At 44.1% G+C, this 23974-nt stretch overlaps 1 protein-coding gene across 1 annotated transcript in view; it reads right to left on the minus strand.

The window, feature by feature from the left end:
* Positions 1-5168: 5168 nt before the first annotated feature.
* Positions 5169-23974, minus strand: part of cadm3 (cell adhesion molecule 3) — a gene marked incomplete at its 3' end in the record, with an annotated part of 90244 nt that continues 71438 nt past the window's right edge. Inside the window, exons 6-10 of the mRNA XM_080474219.1 lie at positions 20953-21120; positions 20243-20333; positions 13117-13289; positions 8919-9044; positions 5169-5287 (exon numbers count right to left, since the gene is read on the minus strand). Of these exons, the coding sequence (XP_080330345.1) occupies positions 5169-5287; positions 8919-9044; positions 13117-13289; positions 20243-20333; positions 20953-21120 (677 nt within the window). The remainder of the gene's footprint in view (positions 5288-8918; positions 9045-13116; positions 13290-20242; positions 20334-20952; positions 21121-23974) is intronic.

The raw sequence follows: 23974 nt of genomic DNA on the forward strand, positions 1-23974 counted from the left end.
TTGCATGCTGAGTTTTCATGTTCACCCTGCACGTTTCTTTGCACAGTCCACAATCTTCTTGAAGGTTTATGGACGACTCTAAATTGCATGTCTGTGGTCGTCTGCTTCTCGGTGTTTGCCTTGTGACTGACCAACTGTCCAGGGTGTAAACTGGGCCATATCACTACCAGTGGTTGTGGAATTTGTGAGCATTAATAATACGTCTGGGGCGGCTGGGGCTCGGTTGCTGGAGTGGTTAAAGGTTTGATTCCCCGTCTTCCCCCGTCCACATATTGAAGTGTCCTTGAGATTCAAACGGTCCCATTGGATGGATAGAGCGCTTTTTAAATCAGCCACATCCATTTAGTTTTGGGCAGTGGTGGTCAAGTGGCTGCAGAAGTGGATTTGATCCACTAGGTTCAAATCCCACGCAGACAGGTCACCACTGTGTATCCCTGAGCATGGCTCTTGACCCCAGCCGGCCACCTGGAGTGCCGTAATGCTAGAAATACGATGGGTCGCTGCGGGCAAAAGAGGAATTTCTCCAAAGTCTAGCATCCGATGGATTTTATACAGTTTTGAAAACATTTTACGTGTCATTATTTCAGAACTTGCGAGGTGAACAGATATAACAATATGACCAATTCAAGCTGAGATCCAATTCTGAGATGTTTCTGAGCAGGAAGAATGAGCAACAAGGCGGTTGAAATTAACCCAAAGGTTTTTTTTTATTGAAGTCAACAACTGAACTGGCATTTAAACAAAACAAAAGAAAAAAAAAAAAACGGAAGAAAACAAAAGGACACAAAAGCCTGAAACAAAACAGATACCTCATGAATGTAACAGCCAACAGATGCGAGACCCTCCACAGCATGCGGCCGGGCCTCGCCTTGAAGACATCATCAGACATGGCAGCCTACAAATGAACAAACATGACGATACTAGTCCCATGTGATATGGAGATTTATTCAAAAGGAAGACTTTTCATCCGAAATCATAACACCAAAAACAAAGACATCATTTTAGTCACCCAAATAAGAACATTGTGAATGCAACACATGTAAAAGTGTCTCCGGAGTTTGTTTGGGTCAATTGATACACACCTCACACTCCTGCACAAACACACATACACACACACACGCACACACACACACACACACACACATTTGTACAGATACACCAGAGCCCCAGACGTCACGCCTGCTGTGCATATTCAACGATGTGCGTGAATGTGTGTGTGTGTGTGTGTGTGTGTGTAAAGAAAGTGTGTGTGCAAAGTGTGTATGGGCGCGGTTGTAAGAGTATCCAGTAAAGGCAACACTATTTACAAAAAATTAAATAAAAATGGTCGCCGGGAAAAACAAAACTAACAAACAAAATATGTAAAAACTACATTTCTGATTTTCAAGTGTTGGAAAACCCTAATTTTAAAGAGGAAAAAAAAATTAATTGAAAGTAACAAATTTATAATTATGCACACCTTTTACAAAACATAATTTAAAAAGTTTCATTACTCTACAAAAAAAAATAAAAAAATCTAATCAAGTGAGTGGCAGCTAGTGTGCGACTGCCTGAGGATGAGTTGGTGAGTGAAGTGACGGGGCGAAAGACTCCGACTGACTGGAGACGAAGAAGAAAAGCTGTTGTCTGCTGGCATCTGGTGACAGCTACTCATTACTGCACTGATGCAATGGAATATAATTGGAACCAACATTCAGCACCACTGCACCACCGCGCCCCTGCGTGGTTTTTAACGTAGCAGTGGTGGAGGTGGAGGGTGGGGGTTAGAAAAAGCAGAACGAGTCCTACTTGGTCGGTTGCATCAGTGTTGAGGAGGTACAGACGGATTTAACTGGGACACAGACCGTGTTTGCAGATCAGAGACCAGCAGGGAGGTCCGCCTGGCGGCCTCGCGTCTCAGGGGAGCTGTCTGCGCTGCTTCTCATCTCCGGCGCTATCTACAGTTTCCAACCATTCCTCATGCAAGCTACATGCTAGCACATTAACTAAGACGAAGGACAGGACGATAACTTACAGGCAAATACAGGTCCATTAGTTTTTTTTTAAAAAGACACTACACTTTGTTGAGTATACCCTTTCTCCATTCGCAGAGCAGAATTAGACGGGAGTTAAATACAAATTAGTGGCGACATCTTCAACGTGGACAGTCGACTCGGCGAGACGGAGCCGGACCTCTGATCTGCAGACGGGACGACTGTGCGGGAGCTGGCGAGTGTTGCGCAGCGATCTCCTCTCAGAAACAGCTCTGAACGTTTAGAAATAGTAATCCTGGTTTGTTTAAAATCATCCAGCACACACCCAAGCACTGCTTAAGCTTACGACAGCATCAACTTTTCAACCCCAAATTCCACCCAAGAACTCTAAGGAAAAAAAAAAGACAAAACAAATGAAACAACAGCCGACCTTGCTTCAGGTCACATTACCTTTGTAGTGTAGCTAGCTTATAGAGATTCTAGCCGGGCTACTTGCTTTCAAAGTGGCCAGCTAGGTAGCAGTTAACGACAGTATGGGGGGGGAGAGGTACGAATAGCACAGTCCCTGAACATTCCCGAAAAAGAAAAAAAAAAAAGGTATACAAAAAACTATCACAGACTTAACTGTCTACGGGTTGACTGACAACAGCAAATGGATTCCTTTTCAGAAACACTCCCAAAACCTGCTGCGGGGGAGCCGTCGGCGCATGTCGGCAAATCTAGAGGCGCTACTTCTACGACACGTCTACGTGGACTTCGCAATGAGAGACCTTCAAGGAGAATCGGACATCGATCGGAGATGGAGTGGGGGAGACGAGGGGGAAAGAGTGATGAGGGGAGGAGAGATGGGGGTGAAGGTGGATCAGGACGCAGACGGGATGATTGATTAAAGAATGAAAAGAAATGGACGAGCCGAGCGGAGGGAGGGGGAAAAAAAAAGAGAGAGAGAGAGAGAGGAGGACATTTAAGTCTCTAAATGACTTTCTTCAGCGTTAGTGCGGCCCGGACTCGAGCTCGGCATCCTGCCCACCAAACCAAACCTTGGCACGTGTGCAGTCTGGAGCCCAGAACCTCTTAGTTAGATTGCAATCAATTCCCACGACCGGGCCAAAGCGGAGGGTTCCACTGCCAAGACGAAGTCCCAACCTTAATGAAACGCTGTTCGTTTATGGGAACCTTTTGCTAAGCTGGCCAATGATTCCTGCTCGAGAGAAACGACCAACGGAGCGTTTGTCATAATGCCTGTCGGCAGTCCTGTTTGGACCCGCGGTTGGAAAGCAAGCGAGCGAGCAGTATTTTCACCTCCTCCGAGCAGCGAGCGTGCCAGCCTCTTAGAGGAAGTCGTGATGTTACTACTCAATGACTTTTAGCGCCAGGTGGCCTCGCCGAGGCGAGCTGCTCGCCGTGGGGAGGGGGGGGGCCCGGTGAAGGTGAGTGGGAAGGTTCAGCGGGGGCCAAGTGGAAAGGACACCACATCGGTCCAAAAAGCACAAGCACGGGGACTAGCGGTACTCCAGGTAAACTCCTCAAAACACTTAGGACACCTTTTGGAAGCCGTGTTCGACCCAGGTTTTGCTACAGATCAGTGTTTGGGAGCACAGGGGTCAAGACAAAACCGGGACGGGGGAGAAAATGGCGGCACTGAATGCAGCACGCAGAGGGAGGAAAATAAATGTTAAAAAAAAAAGAAAGAAAGAACAGCATCGGAACTCTACACCTCAAAATCAGAGCAGGGGATGCAAATTAGATCCATCGACTTAGACGCTGTAAACCGTTAACACTGACAGTAACACACCGAGACACTGAGGACAGACATCCTCTCGTAGGTCCCCAAAAAAACAGAAAAAAAACCCTGAAGGAAAACATTCTTCATACAAATATTTGCAGTTAAGGTTAGTCTTCATCGCAACATCATTGTTATTTTTCATCTTTTTGTTTTTCCCCCCCAGATATTGATATTTTTATTCTCTGCATTTCCACGCATGTAATAAAAACAGGCAGGCTTTTTTTTTTTTTCGTTTTTTTTTTTTTTTTTTTTGTGAGTATATAAGTTACTGTAGTGCAGTAACGGACTGTAATGGGATACAGGAGAGCTGTAGACGGAAAGAGAAGAGGCAAAGAGAAAGGACAGACAGAAGGTAGAAACAGGACAGAAAGAGAGAGAAAGTGTGTATTTACAGCACACCGAACATGTTCTGTCAAGTAAAAAGAATGCTATATAATTCTATATATATATTTATATATATTTATATATGTATACTGGAGCCCCTCGGCTTGGTATAGCTCAAGGTGGGAATGCTATTTTTGCATGAGCGTTGCATGTTTTATGTGGAAACTTCGATGCTGGGGTTTTTCGAGGACGTGGGGAAGAAAAGAAAAAAAAAAAAAGGTTTGATGGCATAAAAAGATTAAAGTGTGAGAGAGGGGAGATTACGTTTGTCGGTAATGATTTTTCTTTCGATGGGTTTTCTCGCCGTGAGGGTGTTTACAGAGAGATTCCGCCTTGTTAGACGGAGAGAATGAGCACAGAGAAGTGAAGAGACAGACCTGGGTTTGGTTGAGGGTTTGAGAAGTGAAATGTCAGCTCTCAATGTCAGAATGTGACTTACAATTTTGGAGTTTTCTTCCCCTGCCTCCCTCCCGCGCTGACAGTTAGGAACAGAATACAGTGTGAAAATAAAAAAAATCAAATAAAAAAGGAAAATGTGTTAATGTGTCAGGTGGGTTAGTAGGAGGCTCGTGCTTGTTAATCTGAGCATCTACGAGCGTTCGAGTCATCGTGCGAAGAGATTTTCTGCAAGAGCTGACTCATATACGTATGTTTGTGTGTGTGTGTGTGTGTGTGTGTGTGTGTGTGTGTGTGTGTGTGTGTGTGTGTGTGTGTGTGTGTGTGTGTGAGCGTTTTGGAGTGTGTGACTTCAGTTCATCCGTCCGTCAGTGCAAAAATCTCACTTCCCTGTATCAATGCGAAAGAGGGTAGTACCAGCTGAAGCTTGCTGCTTTATCCTGCCCCCACAGTTCCTTCCCTCCCGTCCCCTCCCACCGAGTGAAGAACTGAAGAGTCGTGAAAACAAATGGAGGTTATTTCCTTCTCTCTTCCCCCCCTCCCCCCTCCCCCTTTCTCTCAAACTCTACGTCCTCCAAATTTTACTCCTCCTCGTCAACGCTCCTTTCCTCCGCCACTCTGTCCTCTATCTAAATGAAGTACTCCTTCTTGTCCTCTGCTCCGGAGTGGCCTCCCTCTGCGTTGATGATAGCTGTGTCGGCGTCCGGGGCGTCGTCTGAGCCCTTGGCCTCGTGGGTCAAATACGTTCCTGTGACGGGAAGAGAGGGGAAAAATGCCAAGTGAGTAAGAAAGATAGGGAGAAGGGGAGGAGAAAAAAACAAAAACTAAACATAGCTCAAGCGAGAAAAGTCAAAACGACCCAAAGTGGATGAGGCCCCGTTCACTCAACCATGTTTTCGCACAAATTTTTTTTGTTGTGTTTTAGGGTTCCGTTTACAAGACAACAGTGCTCGGGAGACACTGTGAATGCAAGATGGAACTTTTTAAAAACGCTCCTTCTCCGCGGAAACGGTAGTTTTAGAGGTTGACAGTCACCGCAATAACAATCCGACTTCATGGTCTGCACTGCAAATTATTTGTCATTTTCAAGATTTAAAATCTTATTTTTAGACACAAAAGCTCATTTATCTTGTTTTAAAAGGCATTTACTTATTTTCAGTCTTTGATTTTACTGTATTATTACAAAATCTAGATTTAAGAAATCTTATTTCATGATGACTTATCAAGTAAAATGTACTTGCTGCACGGACAGATAATTTCACGAGTTTTAAGTAATTGTCTTCTGAAATTTTGTGTTCTTATATTTGGTATATTCTTTTTCGCAGTGTGCTCCCATTTATTGCGTGTTGTTCTCTGCGAGCATGTGTGTGTGTCGTTTCATTACATTAACATCATTTTCAAAACGTTGCTCTGTAAACGCAAAACATTCCCGAAAACCAAAAAGCAAAAAAACGACGCGTTTTCACTTGAAACGTCACGTAAACAGGGTCTGAATGTACCTGTGTAATGTGTACGTTTTTAACTTTCGGCCGGAGGACCTCTGTCGCCGGAACCCAGGCTGGAGTTTGCATGTTCTCCCTGCTTGGTTTGTTACTCCACAGACGTGCATTTGACCTCAATCAGTGACTCGGAGGAGTAAATCTCGGTGCGTGTTTGTCTGTGTTTGTCCCGTGATGGGCTGACGGCCTGTCTGCTGGACCCTGCGTCTGCCCAGAGTTTGCACAAAGGATCGGCTGCATTCCCCCTCGACCCTCAGCCGTGTAGCGTGGTGTGAAAGGTAGATGGATGGATGAAACACTGCGTTGTAAAATGATCAGGGGCACAAAGTCTCGAGGACACAAAGCTCTGAGAACAGTTTATAAAATATGTTTTATGTGTACTTTTTTTTGGGGGGGGGGGGGCTTTCTTAGGACATAAAATAAGGTAGAAACTTTAAAATGTGAGACACAAGAACAGATTCCATCTGGGTTTGTTTGTGTTATTTAACCTATTGCTGGTCAAAACATGATAACGTCTTAACCAACCTTTCAATTAGTTTCATCATTAGTGACGATATTTAGATTTGATGCTTTAAAAGTGAAACCAAACAGCTGCTGAAGGTGAGATTAGATAATATAGTGTACTGTCGGCTACCAACATGTCGTCTTCACTCTCAGACTGCGACTGAGGACTTCCACTTCAAGCATATATGAGAGTTGTGACTGTCGATTTATTAAATAACACTATATGCCTTGAAAATCAATATTTTTCTGCCTCTACAATAATTATATAGTAATTACAGTTGATATCTGGTTCAAATGACCTTTCTCCTCTCGTCACCCGTGACATCAATAATCTAATGTTTTTTGGGGAAATGAGCTGAATGATCCACCAGTCTGACAGTGTCTCGTATCCAGTCAGCGGTGGAAGGGACACATTAGAACTCACATTACTGTAATACATTTTATTCATACTAAACTACAGGTTACACCATGTGATCTTTGCCACTATGTTTAAAATCACAACTGACATAAAAATTATATATATATAATTTTTTTTTTTCCAGTAAGTTTATTTCAAACATGAAATTCCAGCTTCATAACTTCATTTGTTTACCGTTGTGTGACTTTATTTCTGAAGACACAGTAAGGTACTTGTACTTGGGGTAAAAATTCAGGATAATATCAAACATCTGTCGCCCTTTTGTTGCCTCTGCCAGGGCCACATTTGATATGATGAATCAGATGAAAATCCCTGGACATGAGACATGCAATACCGCTACTTTGCTTTTACCATGACGGAGGCAGCGATATCATTTCCAATGCATGCAGTTCTGCTCGAGGAAGTTTGTGTTTATGCATCTTTATAATGCTGGTGGGCAGAGGTGACCATGGTTACGTGCAAATAAACGCCTGTCCAGTGTGAAAAAAGAAATATTGATGCATCAAAGTGCTTCTTTTTACTGAAGCCAAAGAAAAACTAAGCCGTGCTAAGTTTATTGCCAGACATGAAGAGAAATACAAGAAGTTGACTGATGCAGAGCAGGAATAGCAGCTTCATCTTATGAAAAAAAACAAAAAACAAAAAAACACGATAAATTAATATCCAGGTCTTCTTTCAGACTTTTTTTTTCAAGGGGCTAAAGCCTTGATTTATATGCATTTTCCCCCTCATCTCACAATAGTATTCATATATAAAATGGGAACCTGCAATATTGTGGACAGTAACCGAGTGTCCTGAACAGTAGGAGGATTATTAAATATTAAACGGCCCAAAACACCAAATGTAAAGGAGACAAAGATCATTGAGCAGAAGTCTGTCGTTGGCCATGGATAAAATAAGCATCTGATGCCACAGACCATCTCTGAATGAAGACCAGACTTATTATGTATTAGTATGACCACAAAATAATTCATGCATCGAGAATATATCTGCATACACATAAAGTCCTTGAAATATGGTTGAAACCTGCAGGGAAAGCTTAGCATTCGGACCTTTTTTTTTTTTTTTTTTTTTTTTTCCCACCGTTTTTTCAGTGAATTATTTACAGAGTAATCATCATTTAAATAAATCTTTGATTTCACGGCTTTGTGTTTGTTAACCTTTACCGTCTAGCCGCTGTCAGTTCAACTAATGGCAACAGGTGGACGATGACACAGACGTGAACCTGCAAAACCCGCAGCCGCGCTCAATATTTGACACCAGCTCGAAGCACCAAAGTGAAGAATTGAATCTGGCTCGCTGTGGCGATAGTGACGGTCGCGGGCAAGCGCTTATCAGCCGTCCCACCTGGGCACTGAAACAGGTCATGATTACCTTTAAATGTCCCCTGCTGGAGCCGAGATGTTTGAATTAGATTGAATCCTGTTTGTTTAGACAAGTGAACTTTGGAGACCTGAATAGGAGTGAATAGAGGAAGGATTTGCTGTTTTGCACTGGCAAAACCACAAAACCCGCTGAGGGAGTTTAGTTTTCAGTCTTGGGCAAGAAAGCAATCAAGTTTGACAATGTCCCTTTAAATTCATATTTAAATTAGGAAGAAAAAAAATATGCCTGTGATACTTTGCTGACGTAAAGGAATCTAATCTCTCAGGAAGTGGTGAGAATCAAAATGTTTTAGAAGGCAATGAATAAACATTTACTGATTGTCATTCATTCAGTTTCTTATTCTGCTTTGAGAATGGAGAGAGTGAGATTTACGCTTAGAATTCACATTTAAGTATGAGTGCATTTGCATTTCTGTCTCGCCGCATTTATATTCATGTGCATGTTGGTAGGTGTGAGATCCAGTCTCGGTACCCATGTATACATATTTATGCAAGTGTATCTGCGTGTACACTCATGCATGCATGCATGAGCGCGTGCCCGTGTCGCTGCGTTCGTGTGCGTGAGCCGGTGACCTTTGTGTCTGATGAGGTATCTGCCGAGGACGATGAGGAGGCAGAGCAGGATGAAGACGATAACGGCCACCACCCCTCCGATCACCGCGTGGTCCACCCTCGAGGAGGTCGACCTGGCTGTGGGTTCTTATGGAAAGGACAGGGCAGGAGAGAAGAGACAATGAAAGGAGGGACAAGAATATTGGAAGAATTCGTGCGAGGGGACAGAGAGAATGGACGAGGCAGAGTGACACAAAACAGCAGGAAAAAAGAAATTAGGAGGTAAAATAGATTGAGCACAGAGAGGCAGAAAAGGGGGTTGGCGGATGAATATTGGTAGGAACGGGGGCCGGATGATGAAAGGAGGCAGAAATAGAAAAAGAGAGAGAGCAAGAATAATGGGGAGAGTGACAGAGAGGAGACAGAAGGAGAGGGGCAGAGAGGACTTGTCAATATATAATACACAGTGGAAAACCTTCAAAAGACAAAGACAAGGATGTGGAAAATAAAATTTTTAAAAAGCCAGGCGAAAGAAAGGAGGCCACTGCATGTCCCTCTATTAAAACCTGTTTGTGACCAACGTGCAGTTTACAGACCAAGTTCACTTGAGACGCACGCACGCACGCACGCACGCACGCACGCACGCACGCACGCACGCACGCACGCACGCACGCACGCACGCACGCACGCACGCACGCACGTCTTGATGCCAGACGAAATCCCCCTGCCCTTCCTGCTGTGGTGTGTTCCTATATTTCCTCCATGACTGAGTGATTTTAAGCTCCTCTGTGAATTGAAATCTGAAAACAATCAAGGATGGATTACCAATAAGGGAATACGGACCCTTGCATGAGGGCCGCAGACCCCCCAGGGGCCAACAAAGCCTCAGAATAATTGTTGTGACGACTTGATTTAACACTAATTTATCTGTTAAATTCAGCCGTGGTGTATTCATTATTAAGTGAGCATATTTCTGCAAATATGTTGCCGATAATACGAATGTCTTCTCAGTATATTACAGCTTGTGCGCGCTTAACAGATGTTCTCAACAGATTTTTCTATTGGCTGATTTAAAGACACTTCAAGCATCAAAGATGTGTTTACGTTGCAGCTCTTAATGGTCAGTTTTGATTTATGGTTCAGAACAGATTTTTGTTCACGATATAATTTAAAGGCCTTATTAACATAGCATAGTTCTACCTCTTTCTTTAGAAATCTGGATCTGGCATTGCACATTCAATGCAGAGTCTGCCTGGTTGTACTGGGATTTGGATGTTTTTGTGCTTTTCTTTCCCACCACACAGATTTTTTTTTATTTTTTTTAGAGAAGTGGGTCCCAGAGTCGGTGTTATAAAGCCGATACTCTCTGATTCACAGTTTTGATTAGTTAGAAGGACAGAAGTGTTGTGTTTGCAGGAGATTTTTGAAGCTGGCCCAGTGGTGTGGATAAGAAGTGTCTCCTATCCACTGAGGCGAAGCTTGTTTATTCTGACCTTCCCATTTGCACTTTACTTTTCTCGATATTTCCCCCCTTTTTTTTGTGACAGAAGTTTTTCACCCCGACAACAGAGACGTGATATTCTTTTATGTCCCTCTTTTTGCCTCACATCAGCCACTTTAGCTGCTTGTTCCTCAGAGAAGAAACAATCTAGGCGGAAATAATTTGATACATCATTTATTTCGCCTGACTTTTCAGATGTGATCAAATACCGGGTGTGTTTTTGAAAGTCACTCTGTTAGGCACAACTCAAAAGCAGCACTTCTCATACTGGAAAGCTTTAAAACACTTAAAACGAGATAATGAATGGGAGTGGGGGTAAGACGGTGAAAAGAGAGACTGGCTTCCACTTGACGTGTTCAAGGGGGTCAAACCAATGTGGAGGGCAAGGAGTCAACCAGAGGCCGAGACAAAGAAGCATAAACAACCAATCAGATTCCAGGAAAGAAACATAGAGGCACAGCAACAGCCACTGACAACCAAAAATGTGTACAAAGCTGAAGGAGGAAGGGGTTAAACACATTACAACCGGCTGGGATGTGTCAAACGTCCAATGAAATAATAGTAGAATTTGATTCAGCCAGAGAAGGAAAGGACCCGATAAAAGCCAACCAGAGGCCGACCGCATACAGAGGACAGTAGAAAGAAAGAGAAAAACAAAGTGAGTGAAGGAGAGGGGACTTGAAGCAAAAATCTGAGTAACACAAACACACACACACACAAATGCACGAAAAGCCAAACGCACACACTGGCTGGAGAGTGTGGAGGTGAGAGGGGCATGCTGACGAGGCGGGACTGAGAATGAGCCCATAAATCCTGCTGTCAGCATCAAAGGAAAGCAGACAAGACCCAAGAACACCTCGAAGCTTGACCCCGCTCCCCCCACCCGCCAGCACCCCAGTACACACACACACATAGACAAACACACACATACAGAGAAAACACACAGAGGAAGCGGGACACTGTGTAAATGACTTGTACCACTTACGGGGTCGTGTGCGTGTCTTTGAGAGCGAGATGTGAGTGCGTGGTCTGAATGTGTGTTGTGTTGTGTTTGGAGCTCGTCTGAGTATATATGGGCAACAACAGAGCATTACGTGGGCAGAAGTATAAAATATTCATCCCCTCGCTCAGGAGTTCAAAGGGTCCCCAGACTAGTCCCGGTGTGACAGACAGACAGAGAGACTGACAGAGCTACAGGAAGCGAGGAGACAGACGCACAGACACGTGGACCTAAAGTTAGAACGACAGCAAGTCAAAACAACAGGTGACTGGTGGAAAAGTTATACCTGGAATCACGTCTGCCTCATCTTCTCAAGTGGATGAGTAGATGGATTGTTGAATGTTTAGATTGATGGATGGATGGATGGATAGAGCGACGGTTGGTTGGTAAAATAAATGGAGCGGTATGTTATGAGGTCAGGGTTAAGGGTCGGAGGTTATCAGGGAGGAAAAAGGGGAAACAAGAAAAACAAAACATGTAAACAGCTGTGACACAGCCACACGAATGCCACTTTGTCCGTCATCTTCCTTATCTTTTCAGGGTTCGTGGGCGTGTACAAACAATATCCCAGTATCTCTGACTGCTACCACAGTGCAACCACAGTTTGTGAATTGAAGGAAATTAGGTTTAAGAAGTAGTGACTTCATTGGCTTTTCCAATCGATTACAAAACTTCTCGCATTGTTGCAAGTGTGTGTGAAAGTGTATGACTGGTTTTACCTGGGAAAGTGTAAACTCCATTCAGCCGGACTGAATCTGAGGGTGTAAGGGAGGAGGCGAGGGAGGAGGAGGAGGAGGAGGAGGAGGAGGGAGTAGTGGAGGAAGGGTTGATGCTTGAGGGGGATGGAGGGAGCGTTGGGGAGGAGGAAGAGGAGTCTGGAGAGGCTGGCAGGTCGGGGAAGAGCACGTTGGAGAGGGCGGTGGTCGAGGAGGTGGATACGGCATGTGACTCGTCGGCCGTTATAGGAGAGGAGTCCGAGGAGGAGGTGGAGATGAGATCAGGAGGGGAGGAGGAGGAGGAGGAGGAGGTGGAGATGAGATCAGGAGGGGAGGAGGAGGAGGAGGTGGAGATGAGATCAGGAGGGGAGGAGGAGGAGGTGGAGATGAGATCAGGAGGGGAGGTGGTGGTGGAGGAGGAGATGAGATCAGGAGCGGGGGAGGTGGAGGAGGATGGGGAGAAGGGAGTGGAATCAGTGCCAGAGCCAGTGACAACATCAGGAAGGGGTGATGGAGTGGTGGGAGAAGGAAAGAAAGACGAAGAGGTGGTTGAATCAAGTGTAGGGATGGTGGGATCCGGGGAGTTGGGGTCTCTTGGGTCTTAGTGGGAGGAGGTGGAGGAGGAACGGGCAAAGCGAAGCGCAAAAATACGGCGTGGATCGAACGACCGGGACACATAAAGGCGGAGGGAAAAAAAGCGCCAAAACCAGCAGAAGCGGTTTGGATAGCAAAGCGATGCCGGTGGTTATGACGGTGGCGCGGTTGGATGAGAAAAAAACGAGAAAAAAAACAAACAAACAAAAACAGGAAGAAAGAAACGAAAGAAAATCAGAAAAAGATGGAAGTACAAGCAAAGCCACAACAAACGACCGAAGAAATAAAAAAAAAAAAAAACATGATGAAGAACGTAAAAGAAGACGTCACCCCATCCCTTCATCTACATTACTCCAACCCCTTCTTCACATCTTCAAATTATTCCTCTCTTCTCATGTGTCTTATTACCTTGCACCTGGAGAGTGTACTCCCCCTGGTTGTTTCCAATGCCGTTGTCAGCGTGGCAGATGTAGACACCGTTATCTGATTTGTTGAGCATCGGGAAATGCAGGACAGCACCGTCGGCTTTGGCCAGCGAGGGGAGCTCTCCATCCTTCCTCTCCCACATGTAGGTGGCGGGCCTGAAAGTGAGAGGCAAAAACAAATGAGAATCCCAAGCTGAACTGTGTTCGAGCCACAGAAGAGAACGGAAAGAAAAAAAAAACATAGAAGAAATCAAAAGAGGAGTGAAGTGATGAGAGAAGCAGCGGAGCCGGGACAAGTGCTGCAGGAAAGAGAACAGGACGTGATCGGGGGTGAAGTTGAGGGAAAAAGGGAGACGGAAGAAAGGGGAGACTGGGAGTAATGAATATGAAAAAGAAAGGATAAAAGCAGGTGAATAGAGCGAGTGAGAACAAAGAAGTGAAAGATGTACAAACAGTTAAAACTCTGAAGAGAGGAGAGGTAAACGAATTGATAGGACAAAAGGTCAAAGTTGTTGTAGCGGACATTAAAAGAAATGATACAGTTAGGAGAGGAGTGTAAAAAAGTAGAGGAAAAAAAGAAAGGAAGAAAAAAAAAGATTAAAAGAAACGGAGGTAACAGAAGAATGATCAGCGTTTCAAATCAGTCCATGTTCAAAAAAAATCCATTCTGCATAACAGATTGTGTATGAGAGAGATAGCGAGACATGCCTTGATAAAAGAATCAATTATGCAAATGTGCGAGTCCTTAAGCGTTGTACAGTAATTACAATGACATGGAATCTGAATCAGGGACAGACCTGAATGTGTTGGACTGATTAATCACTCTTGGAAATGTGGGAAAACTCCCAGCGACACCGAAACGTGCAACGAATCTCAGCCTCCGTCAGGTGGACATCTGTACAGTGAGTGTTAACCACGAGGATGCTGCGGCTCCCAAAAAATAACGAAATAAAAGCGCCTTCTCCCCCAAATATTTCAAAATGTCGCCGCATGATTCTGGGATGTATAACAACAACTCTTATCTGTTGCTGCTGCTTGGCAAAATTCTCAAACTGGCTGAAAGCTAATGAAAAACATAATCCGCTCCCCTGACACTCTCCGTGGAGTAAACACTTGAAAAGACTGTGTCAAAAGTTTTGAATACATTTCATTTTCAGGAATACAAATCCAAGCAAGGCCGCAGAGGAACCGGTTTGAATAGAAAAAGGCATAAAGCATTTAAAACAAGTGTGCCCATGTTTGGATACCTCATCTGGATAAAGGCACTAAAATGTTATCAGCTGTTGTTTTCCGCCACCTCCAAATGCGAGATAATGTGCAATTAACTGAACAATTAACTTCACATTTACAGGCTGTAACTCGCTCGGTGTTATTAAATGTGACACGCAAAAGTCGATTTCTTGCTGCGCAGCCTCGAGTTAAAGTGCAGAACGCGGCCTGGTCGGACCACCATGATATTCCCCGTGATGCACGTCTAAATCCTGCGTTTTATTCCGGCCATGAGCCTCGCTTAGGTGGGAACCTTTCAATTAGACTGAATGCATTAGTAAACACTATACAAAAGTCATGATACGCTTGAAGACATTCTTCATTGCAATTATGGGTATTTTGGGGCCGAATATCCCACCCTCTCCCTGTTGTAATCATTATCACGGCAAAGAATGAGCTTTTGGGTGTTTTTCCTAAATTATTAATACGAGATTTGTTAAATTATGCTAATTTATAAAATAAATTTTTTTTTTAATCCCTCACATAAATAAATATATCATATCAACTGACACTGGTGCTTTTTATATTTAGATCACTAAAGAATGAGCTGGGCGTTATTCTGCGTAACACATTACATTTTATTTATTTATTGAATGAGTCCTTAAGAACTCTCACAATGCATTCGATCAACTCTCATTATTTCTTGACTCAGTCTCAAGGCCACACAGACCAAGAGCAGCTCTATTCACCGGTTTTATATGAACAATAAAGAAAAACTCTTTGTAGTTCGTCTCAGTCAATACAAACTTGGTCAGTTTCTTTTTTTAAGGCTGTAAATGTATAATTTCCCGTTTTAAATTCTCCATAAAAGACACACACACGCACACACACACACATGGGAGTGTGATCAGCCTACTGTTAGTCAATAGGCATCAGTCAGCTGGTGAAGAACAAGGAGCATTCAGAGGTTAAAGAGCAAGATCTTTCCCTCCGGAATAAGTGGAAACCAAAACAAAGCTGAAACGAGGAGGAATAATGCTTCTACTTCAAATGAATGATAATGCTGTTCTCTGACTGCGGCAGGTCTTATTGTGGGCTTGTCAATCATCTTTGAAGCACGCTGAACTTCACCAACCTGCAATGAAAGTTGTAAACTGCGCAAGTAAGTTTGATTGTTTGATATGGAAATAAATCCTGCCTTTGCCAGTTACTTCACCACAGGTTTATGATTATGCTGCAAAACATTCGGTCAGAGAGTTTAAAGAAGCGGTCTGATCCACAATAAAATCTCAAAATAAAACGGCGGGGCACCAGCAAATGTCATTCAAACTAAATTAAAAAGGTGAATTTGCCGTTATGAACGATTGAGAAGAAGTTTTCTCAAGTGCAGTGATGATGATCCTGACGGAGTTCAAGCACTGCGACGAAGCTCTATCCCAGAGACGAACAGGATCAATCAGAATTTGGCTGTAGAGACTTTGGTTTTTCCAAAGAAACCGCTGTCATTAAGACACAAACTGAACATGAACTGGACCACCTTGCCTTTGAGGAATCTGCAAGATTACTGTAATCTTGTTACACCACGTCACCTGCTGTTTTCTAAACATGTCCGTGACCTTGAACGCGTCAGGAAGCTTAAGGAAGCTTGCGTGGAAGTTATGCAAAGCTCTGTGGCTGTAAATGCGTTAAGTGAACGGTCTTTGAGAGTTTAACCCGGTTAAACGAGTTGAAGGAGAGAAATGAGACGCGATTGTGAGCTCTCCCTCGGCCACACTGATCAAATAGATGAGAACTATAATAGAATGTGGAGCACAAATTCCTTTCTATTCTATTAGAAAGTTTTAGCTGCGAGGCGTCAAGGAAGCAGAATTTGATGCACGGAGTAATTCTTCTCAACCTGAGAGGATGCGACCGCAGAGGAAAGGAAAGTGTGTATCGTGGGATGGAGTGTGACATTCATTGGATTTGATTGGGGGGGGGGTGGAGGAGGAGGAGGAGGAGGAGGAGGAGGAGGAGGAGGAGAGGCTGAGTGGCTAGGTGTGTCGGAGGGACGGTGCTGTGGCGGTGATTGGGATTTGACTGACAGCTGCAGGGGCAACCTGTATCTGATGTGATTGGACACTAGCTCATCCACAAGCGACGGTGCACATAGCTGAGCACACTCCCGTCTCGCAGACACACACACACACACACACACACACACACACACACACACACACACACACACACACACACACATGCCCCTTCTCTCTTTCTCTCTCTCTCTCTCGCTCTCTCTGTCTCTCGCTCTCTCCCTCTCCGTCTTAGTCATTCGGTGCTTGTCACCATACCTTCCTGTCTCCCCTCCGCCCACACTTTTCTCCACTTGCCTCTACCTCTCCTGTCAGTTTGTTTTCCTTCCCTCTCCTTTCCTCCCTTTTCTCTCTCTCTTTTCTTTTTATTTATTTATTTATTTTTTATATTTTCGTTTGTTTTTCTCTCATGTACATCCTCTGACACTTAGAGGATGCATTCGTCCCCATTCGCTTAACTTCAAGTTAAGTACATTTTTAGAAACACGTGAACCAAGTGGGAGCCGAACCTTGTGCTTCTGAACTGTCAAGGCCATTTCCAACTAGAAGGAGCCAATTATTACCATAGAACGGGTCCATTCCAGGTGGGGGGACATACATAATTCAGTGCATGGCTTTGTCCACAGAGTCTAATTGTATCACAAATAAAAAGATTTCGAGCATAGGCAGTCCCCAGACCGCTTTTTTTTATCATCTATAATTTATCACTTCTCCTCCTATTAAGGCGCGTACATACATTGACAGTCACCTCCTCCTCCATCATGCCCAAAGACTTCCACCTGCCGATCAAACTCATCAGCGAGTCCTCATCCTAGCCACTCCTGTGATGAGTTGACAGGAGGGCAGAACAGACAGAGAGAGAGACGGAGAGGAGAAGGAGTGACAGAGGAGCTAAGCAAAGCAGGAGGGATGGAGGGGGGGGTTTCAAGGGGAAAAGGTGTAGGGAGAGATAGGGGAGAGTTATAGGAAAGGACAGAGAGGAGAGGCAAGGAGAGAGCAGTGAGAAGCGTCGTGACATGACGGAGAGGAGCAAACGAGCTGTGAGTGACACGGCGGCAGAGAGATACCCGATGATGGAGAGAGAGCCGGCGAGGGGATGAGAGGGCGGGCGGGGAGGGAGAATAAGAGGAGGGGAGCCAGATCGATGGAGGTTCATCTATAATGCAGAAAGGCCAGGGGAAAGAGTGTATTTGTGTGGGCAGGATTTAAGACGCGAGGTGCAGTCGGCTTCAGTGTGTATCAGAAATATTGTGTACACACTATATCAGTGAACACGCGCAAGCTTGTACAAGCGGGTGTCTTTGTTAACTGCACCCACGTGTGCTTGCACACAAGTCGTGTTCAAACAAACCACTATTTGCAAAGAAATCGTTAGTGTGCGACTGCGGTGTTTCTGCACGTGGACGTCCAGATTGACGCCGCTGTTACCTGCACAAACAGCCTGTAGGTGTGTGAGCGTGTAGACAATTGTTGTCTTTCATGGTGGCGAGCACTTGCGTGAAATCCGACACCTAAGTGTAGAGATGTTTAGGGGTGTGACTGCTTCATTGTGAGCGAGACTAAAGTGGTTTTAAAATCTACTTAGAGCTGTCACATTGCCAAAAGCAAAGCCTCAATTAAAGTAAGAATTGTAACACCCATCCTGATCTGTTTAATGGAGCCGGAGCACCCATCAATACATGTTTACACAGCCAAGGTGCTACGTAGCAGTTAGCGTTTATCCAAATGTTGTCATGTACTCGCATTCGCTCAGTGTTCAGCGATCACACCGGGTTTGAGTGCAGTTGTCACTGTACGCATGCACAGAAACACTGCAAGCATAGCAATAGGGGATGTAATGTGTGATATACAGTATTAGGCCTACAGTAACTGCAAAAAAGACATGTGGTCAAATAAAAAAAAAAATCTGATATACAACATTTATGATGGGAGCAGTGTGAGTCTGCAGCATAGAAAGTGTCTTATAACAAACATATTAATAAATCAAAGCTGAAGAGCTCTGTATAAGTATATTTTTCAAACTTTCCTCTTTTGTTGGACTACAACTAGTGTGTCTCCTGCACATATGATCTAACGCAAGCTTTTTCAAAGAGCAGGAGGATGAAGAGGAGGAGGAGGAGGAGCCTCCTCAAAAGAGGTTGCACCACATTGCACCACCAAACCCTGTTTCGAGTCCTGGGGGTGTAGAGTTGGAGTGTGTGAGTGGAACAGTGGGAATATGCTGGGTTGTGTGGGCCAGTCTTTCAGGTAGCTGGGGGCATGGCCCCTGGAAGGTAATAACAGATGGTCATGTTTTTCTGTTTTCGTTATATTACACACACAATAACTAGAGTTCTTAAATTGTGCATTTTAATAAAATAATTAGTCGTTTTGCTTTTATTGTAGAAAGTAAAAGGGGGAAGGCCCCCTTTTACTTTCTACAATAAAAGTAAAAGGGGGAAGGCCCACAACACATTGTGAAAATCACTAATCTACCTCATCCAGTAAAATCCTATAAAAATTCAGTAAGCATATCCATCCATTTTCTCCAAGATAAGGTTGCAGGAGGTTGAACCGATCCCCGCTGAGTATGGGTGAAACGGAGGCTACAGCCCGGACAGGTTGCCAGTCCATCACAGGGCAAACATAGAGAGACAGACAACCACACACACCTATGGGGAATTTAGAGACACCATTTCACCTTGTATGCATGACTTTGAAACAAACTAGATGTGGAAAAAAAAACTCGCCACACAAAACCTGGAATCAAACAGGGGATTCCGTCTTTGTGATACGAGAGTGCGAACCACTATCCCACCATGTGGATCAAGCATTTATTGACTGCTCTTTATTCCATTTTTATTGCTACAGCATAAAGTGATGACTGAATTTATTGACTGAGATGACTTGTCCTCTGATTTCAGTTGAGGCCATCGAAACGGTTCCTGATGACCGACTGAGCAGTCTGTGCTCGTCTGTCTGAAGCTAAATGTTAGTAACCCCTCTTGTAATGGACTGCGCAATATATGTCAGTCAGCAAATGTATATAATGTTATTAACAGCACTGCAATCAAATTAGCTCTGATTCAAATTGCCATCGTTCTCCTCCCAGTTCAACCTTTCGTGTTGAGTTCAGTCCAGAACTAAAGTGTAACGTCAGTGTAAATAAGGTTCAGCTGCTTGATACTTTTTACTCTATCATTAAACTGTTGGTCTGTGTCTTTTAATGTCTTGTAAACGTATTCCCCCACGAATGTGAGACGCTGCAAATCACAGCTGAGGTAACAAGGGTGCTGTCAGTCGCTGGAAAGAGGATCTCCACCACTAAAAGCTATCGATTCGGTCAGTGACAATGGTGAATTACTACAGTCGGTTCACTTTGAAAATTTGTACATGGAAGGTTGTTCGCTGGAGCATTTAACACCTCTAATTGGCAGAGAAAGCCAAAGTTCTGCTCCAAACATTCTCCAAACATTGGTGTTTTTCATCATCGGCTGCTACAGTCACACCATAGCAAAGGAAATGCTTTATAGCGGCATTTTTTACTTAATTACTTTCTTTGTATTGTCACACTTATGTCAATAAACTGGAAAGCAAAAATTTTGCTTTTGTAAATGCAAATGGAATAAGTGGGTGGGCATGTATAATTTGCCCAGACCAGAGGTGGGCAGTCCTGGTCGTGGCGTGCCACGATCATACAGTCTTTGAACGTCTCCCTGCTCCAACACACCTGAATTTTATGAATGTGCCATCACAGAGATCTGCAGAAAGGCTGATAATAAGCTTCTCATTGCAATCACATTTGTGAACGCAGAGACAAACCATGCATGCTGTGTGAACGAGTCTTACACAGGATTGCCGGTGCCCAAGCACCGAAGCGAAAACTTCTCCCCCTCTCGAGGTAGACTGCTCTCAGCTTGGATTTGCACATTCGGGGAATCTGCACATGGAAGACAAACACAAGAACACACGCAGGCACAGAGCATAGTTACATAACATTGGATTCATTACCATACACACACATGCACTCGGCTCAGACGGTCTCATTCATTCTTAATCTCCATCTACTCCCACCTACAGCCTGTAGGCGTCACCATTTATCTGCCTCCCACAATGACATAACCCCCCCCCCCCCCCTTACACAACAACATCCCTTTCCCTCCGCCGTGCAGTGGGGATCTATTGCCCACAGGGTGGCAGCACTGACAAAGACTCTGAGGCTCCATTTATAGTTTCATTTAAGATGATAACCTGCTCCTCTTATCCACTGTGACTCAACTCCTGGCTAAGTGCACCAGCGGAGTAAGGTGAAATTCCTGTGTGGTCCTTATTACAGGTTGCTAATGTGAAATTACCGGAGCAAAGATCAAAGCGAAAAAGGGAGAAAATGTGCTTATACTTCCCAATAAAAGAGAAGGTCAGAGCAGGAAAAAAAAGAAAAAAGGGCAGGTTGATGTTTTACTTTGCCTTTCCCTCCAACATTTGTCTTTCCTCTACCTTAGCGAACCTGTCCCCCCCCCCCCCCCATAAGCCTCTGTGATTTCCCCCGGCTGACTCACACAACACCCGCAGAATCTGATCGCTCCTCTTGTCCCCCGGGGCGAGGGATGGGTGGTCGACGGCGCAGGTGATGAGGGCGTTGTCGTCGCTGCTGGTCACCTCCAGGGTGAGCTCGCTGCTCACGTTGTACGTGAAGTCGTCCGGGACGGCCTCTTCGTTCTGATGCCCTGAGGAGAGGAGGGACGAGAGAGGGAGGAGACGGTCAAGAGGAGGGCGTCTGCATTTTAACCAGGGGCAAGTATTGCATAGATGAACAAACAGGAAACAAAAGAGAGACAACACATGAGCTTTGACACTGAAAAGAAAGAAATATCTGTAATTACAATGCGGTGGTTTTATCTGGTAGAACTGCACTGAACAGCAATGACCCCCATTTGTTCCCATTAAATGAAAAATGGCTTTTCTCTGCAGTTACCTTGTGCCCCTGGGTGTTTGGTTCTGTTATCTATCATTATATGCCACATGTACTGTACGTCTAACAATGCGTTCCCAACAATGTTTACAGCAATTTCAAAAGAATATCATCATTTTCCTCCCTAAAAGGATCAGCTTCTTTCTGCTGACTCACTCAGTGGTATATACAATAATAAGTGACATACTTAACCGGTGGTGTATATTATCATTTTGCCCAATAGGAAATTACAACACAGTTTATCTGAGTCTATCTTTAAAGTCATGAGTTTACCTTCATCGGGTTACTTAAGCTCAGCCAACGATGAATCACTCAACAAGACATTTCTATATAAATAATCAAATAGTTCTTTTTAAAATATATATCTTTGGGACAATCAGACAACGAAAGAGAAAGTAAAAAAAAAGAAAAAGCCTACAGACAAGGATCAATTGAGCCAGCCTCTATATCAGACTTAAGGTCACAAGAAGGGGTCGACCCTGGACATGTCTCAGTCCGTCACCGGGAAATACAGAGAGACACAATCCCGCTAAGTTACCATCCTAATTTCCCCTTAGTCCTGAGAACTGAGGAAGTCCTCTTTGCATGATACCAGCAGTTGAGAAACTCAGTGCTTCGCACTGTAATACAACATCAGCAGACTTTGCACTCAGCAGCACATTCGGGTTTGCAAACCAGGCCAGCTTGTGATGTTCCCATGCTGAAGGACACCAAACGAACTAGAGAGGCTAAAGATCTAATGTTGCTAAGTCCAGCTTTCTTTGGACTCGCTTGCTCGCTGTTGCTTAGGAGACGGCTTGCATTTCTCACGACTTGATCCGTCGCTGTGGACAAAGAGGCAACTATATTCAAGCGCAACATTTATTTTGGCTGAAATAGAAAAACTACAGCATCCTCGCTGCAATCTGTTGGAGGCGCATTTTTGTTATTTAGACTTATAAAACACTTGTGGGTTTTCAGCTTGAAGCTGTACTCACAGATTTACATATAGACTCTTTTCTGTTGGGAGCCGCCATGGTAAACTGTGCTGGGGTAAGCGGGCCTGTGCAGCGGCAGCAGCGGCAACAGCAGCAGCAGCATTACAGTTATCCGAAGTACGAGAGCACAAACACAGCTGAGACTGTCATCCCCGAGATCGCACTCTTTTGTAAGAAGAAATATCAAACAGGGTGGTCGGACCGTGAAAGTGGCTGGCGAATCTTGGAAGGTGGACCAGAACCTTATCGCTGACTGCATGGGCTGCCAACGCACACTCTCACATGCACACACGAGCAATAAGCGCATGTAGGTCAGGCTCATGAATAACATATTCACCGAGGAGACGGAGATAAAGCGGAGTGAAAAACACACTCTTGCGCACACACTTTTTTCATCATCTCACTATTTTTATTCAAACACACACATATTATAGGTGACTCTCTCTGTCTCTCTCCTTTCCTCTCCCTCCTCCCGCTCCAGAGAGCTCTTCAAATACCACTGAATCTAATGACATCTCTCTTTTTATTACCATAACCAGTCCTCTGACCCTCAGAGAAAATTAGTTTACTTTCCAGGTGCATTTCAATAATCTTACGCCACTCAGAGGAGTCTTTTCGTCACTGTCTGTCTCACTCGCTATCCTCCCTCTTTCTTCCGCATGCACAAACACAGACAGCTCATAGCCTTTATTAAAGACCATGGATCTCTGAAACGAGACTTGGGAATGAAGAAATCCGGTTTGTTTACCCACCAGACTCTTGTGTACAGTATTTTTTGAAATCATACAATAGAGTTTTAATAAGTTTTTCAGGCCCAACGGGTCACGGAACCGACTCAACACATTCATTAAGGGAAAAAATAAGAAGCATTCAGTTTAAGTGGTTTCTCCCAAGACGGCAGTGATGCACATTTGCTCATAATTCACATTTCCTCAGTTCATTATTAGATAATCAGGGCAGATTTGCATGTTGGCTGGTGCAGGAGAAGCACCGAGCAAATTGGACTGGCAAGCAGTAATGGGCTGTGCTACAATGGTTTATGTACAAGACGGTGGACTGCGACACTTAAACGAGTTCACCCAAACTACCAAAAACACAGACACATCTGCATATTGGAACCATGAGGGCTATTTTTTGCATTTTGCCCCGGTTCCGGTTGTGAGTCGTTTGCCTTTTGAAATTCCAAACCCACCAATATGTGGCTCGTTACTCATTCTCCAATTATAATGTTTCCTTGGGTGTTTTGAGTAATAACCAGCATGCTGTTTCTGCGAGCGCAAGTCACTATTGAATTATGTTTTGGTATAATTATTTATTGCTGTGATAACAAAAAGCAATATCATATTCACTCCTATTATAGTGGGGGGGAAAAAAAGCTGAGATCTTTGAATTACATCAGAACAAATATAATCAACTTCTATAAGCTATACTTTGTGTATTCATGATAAATAACGCCTTATATCACCCTGCAACTGGTAGCAAATATAATAATTACCTAACTGTTCATCCCCAAAACTGTGTAAGACTTTAGCGAGCTGAAGTTTTCTTGCCTGTAACTTCACCGTTTTGGTTCAGTGTCCCAGCTTTCATAGCTTTATTTCCAGTTGCAGCAGCCAGCTGTTTTCAGCTCTG

This window comes from Lipophrys pholis (genome assembly GCF_963383615.2).
Source record: "Lipophrys pholis genome assembly, chromosome: 1".
Taxonomy (NCBI): domain Eukaryota; kingdom Metazoa; phylum Chordata; class Actinopteri; order Blenniiformes; family Blenniidae; genus Lipophrys; species Lipophrys pholis.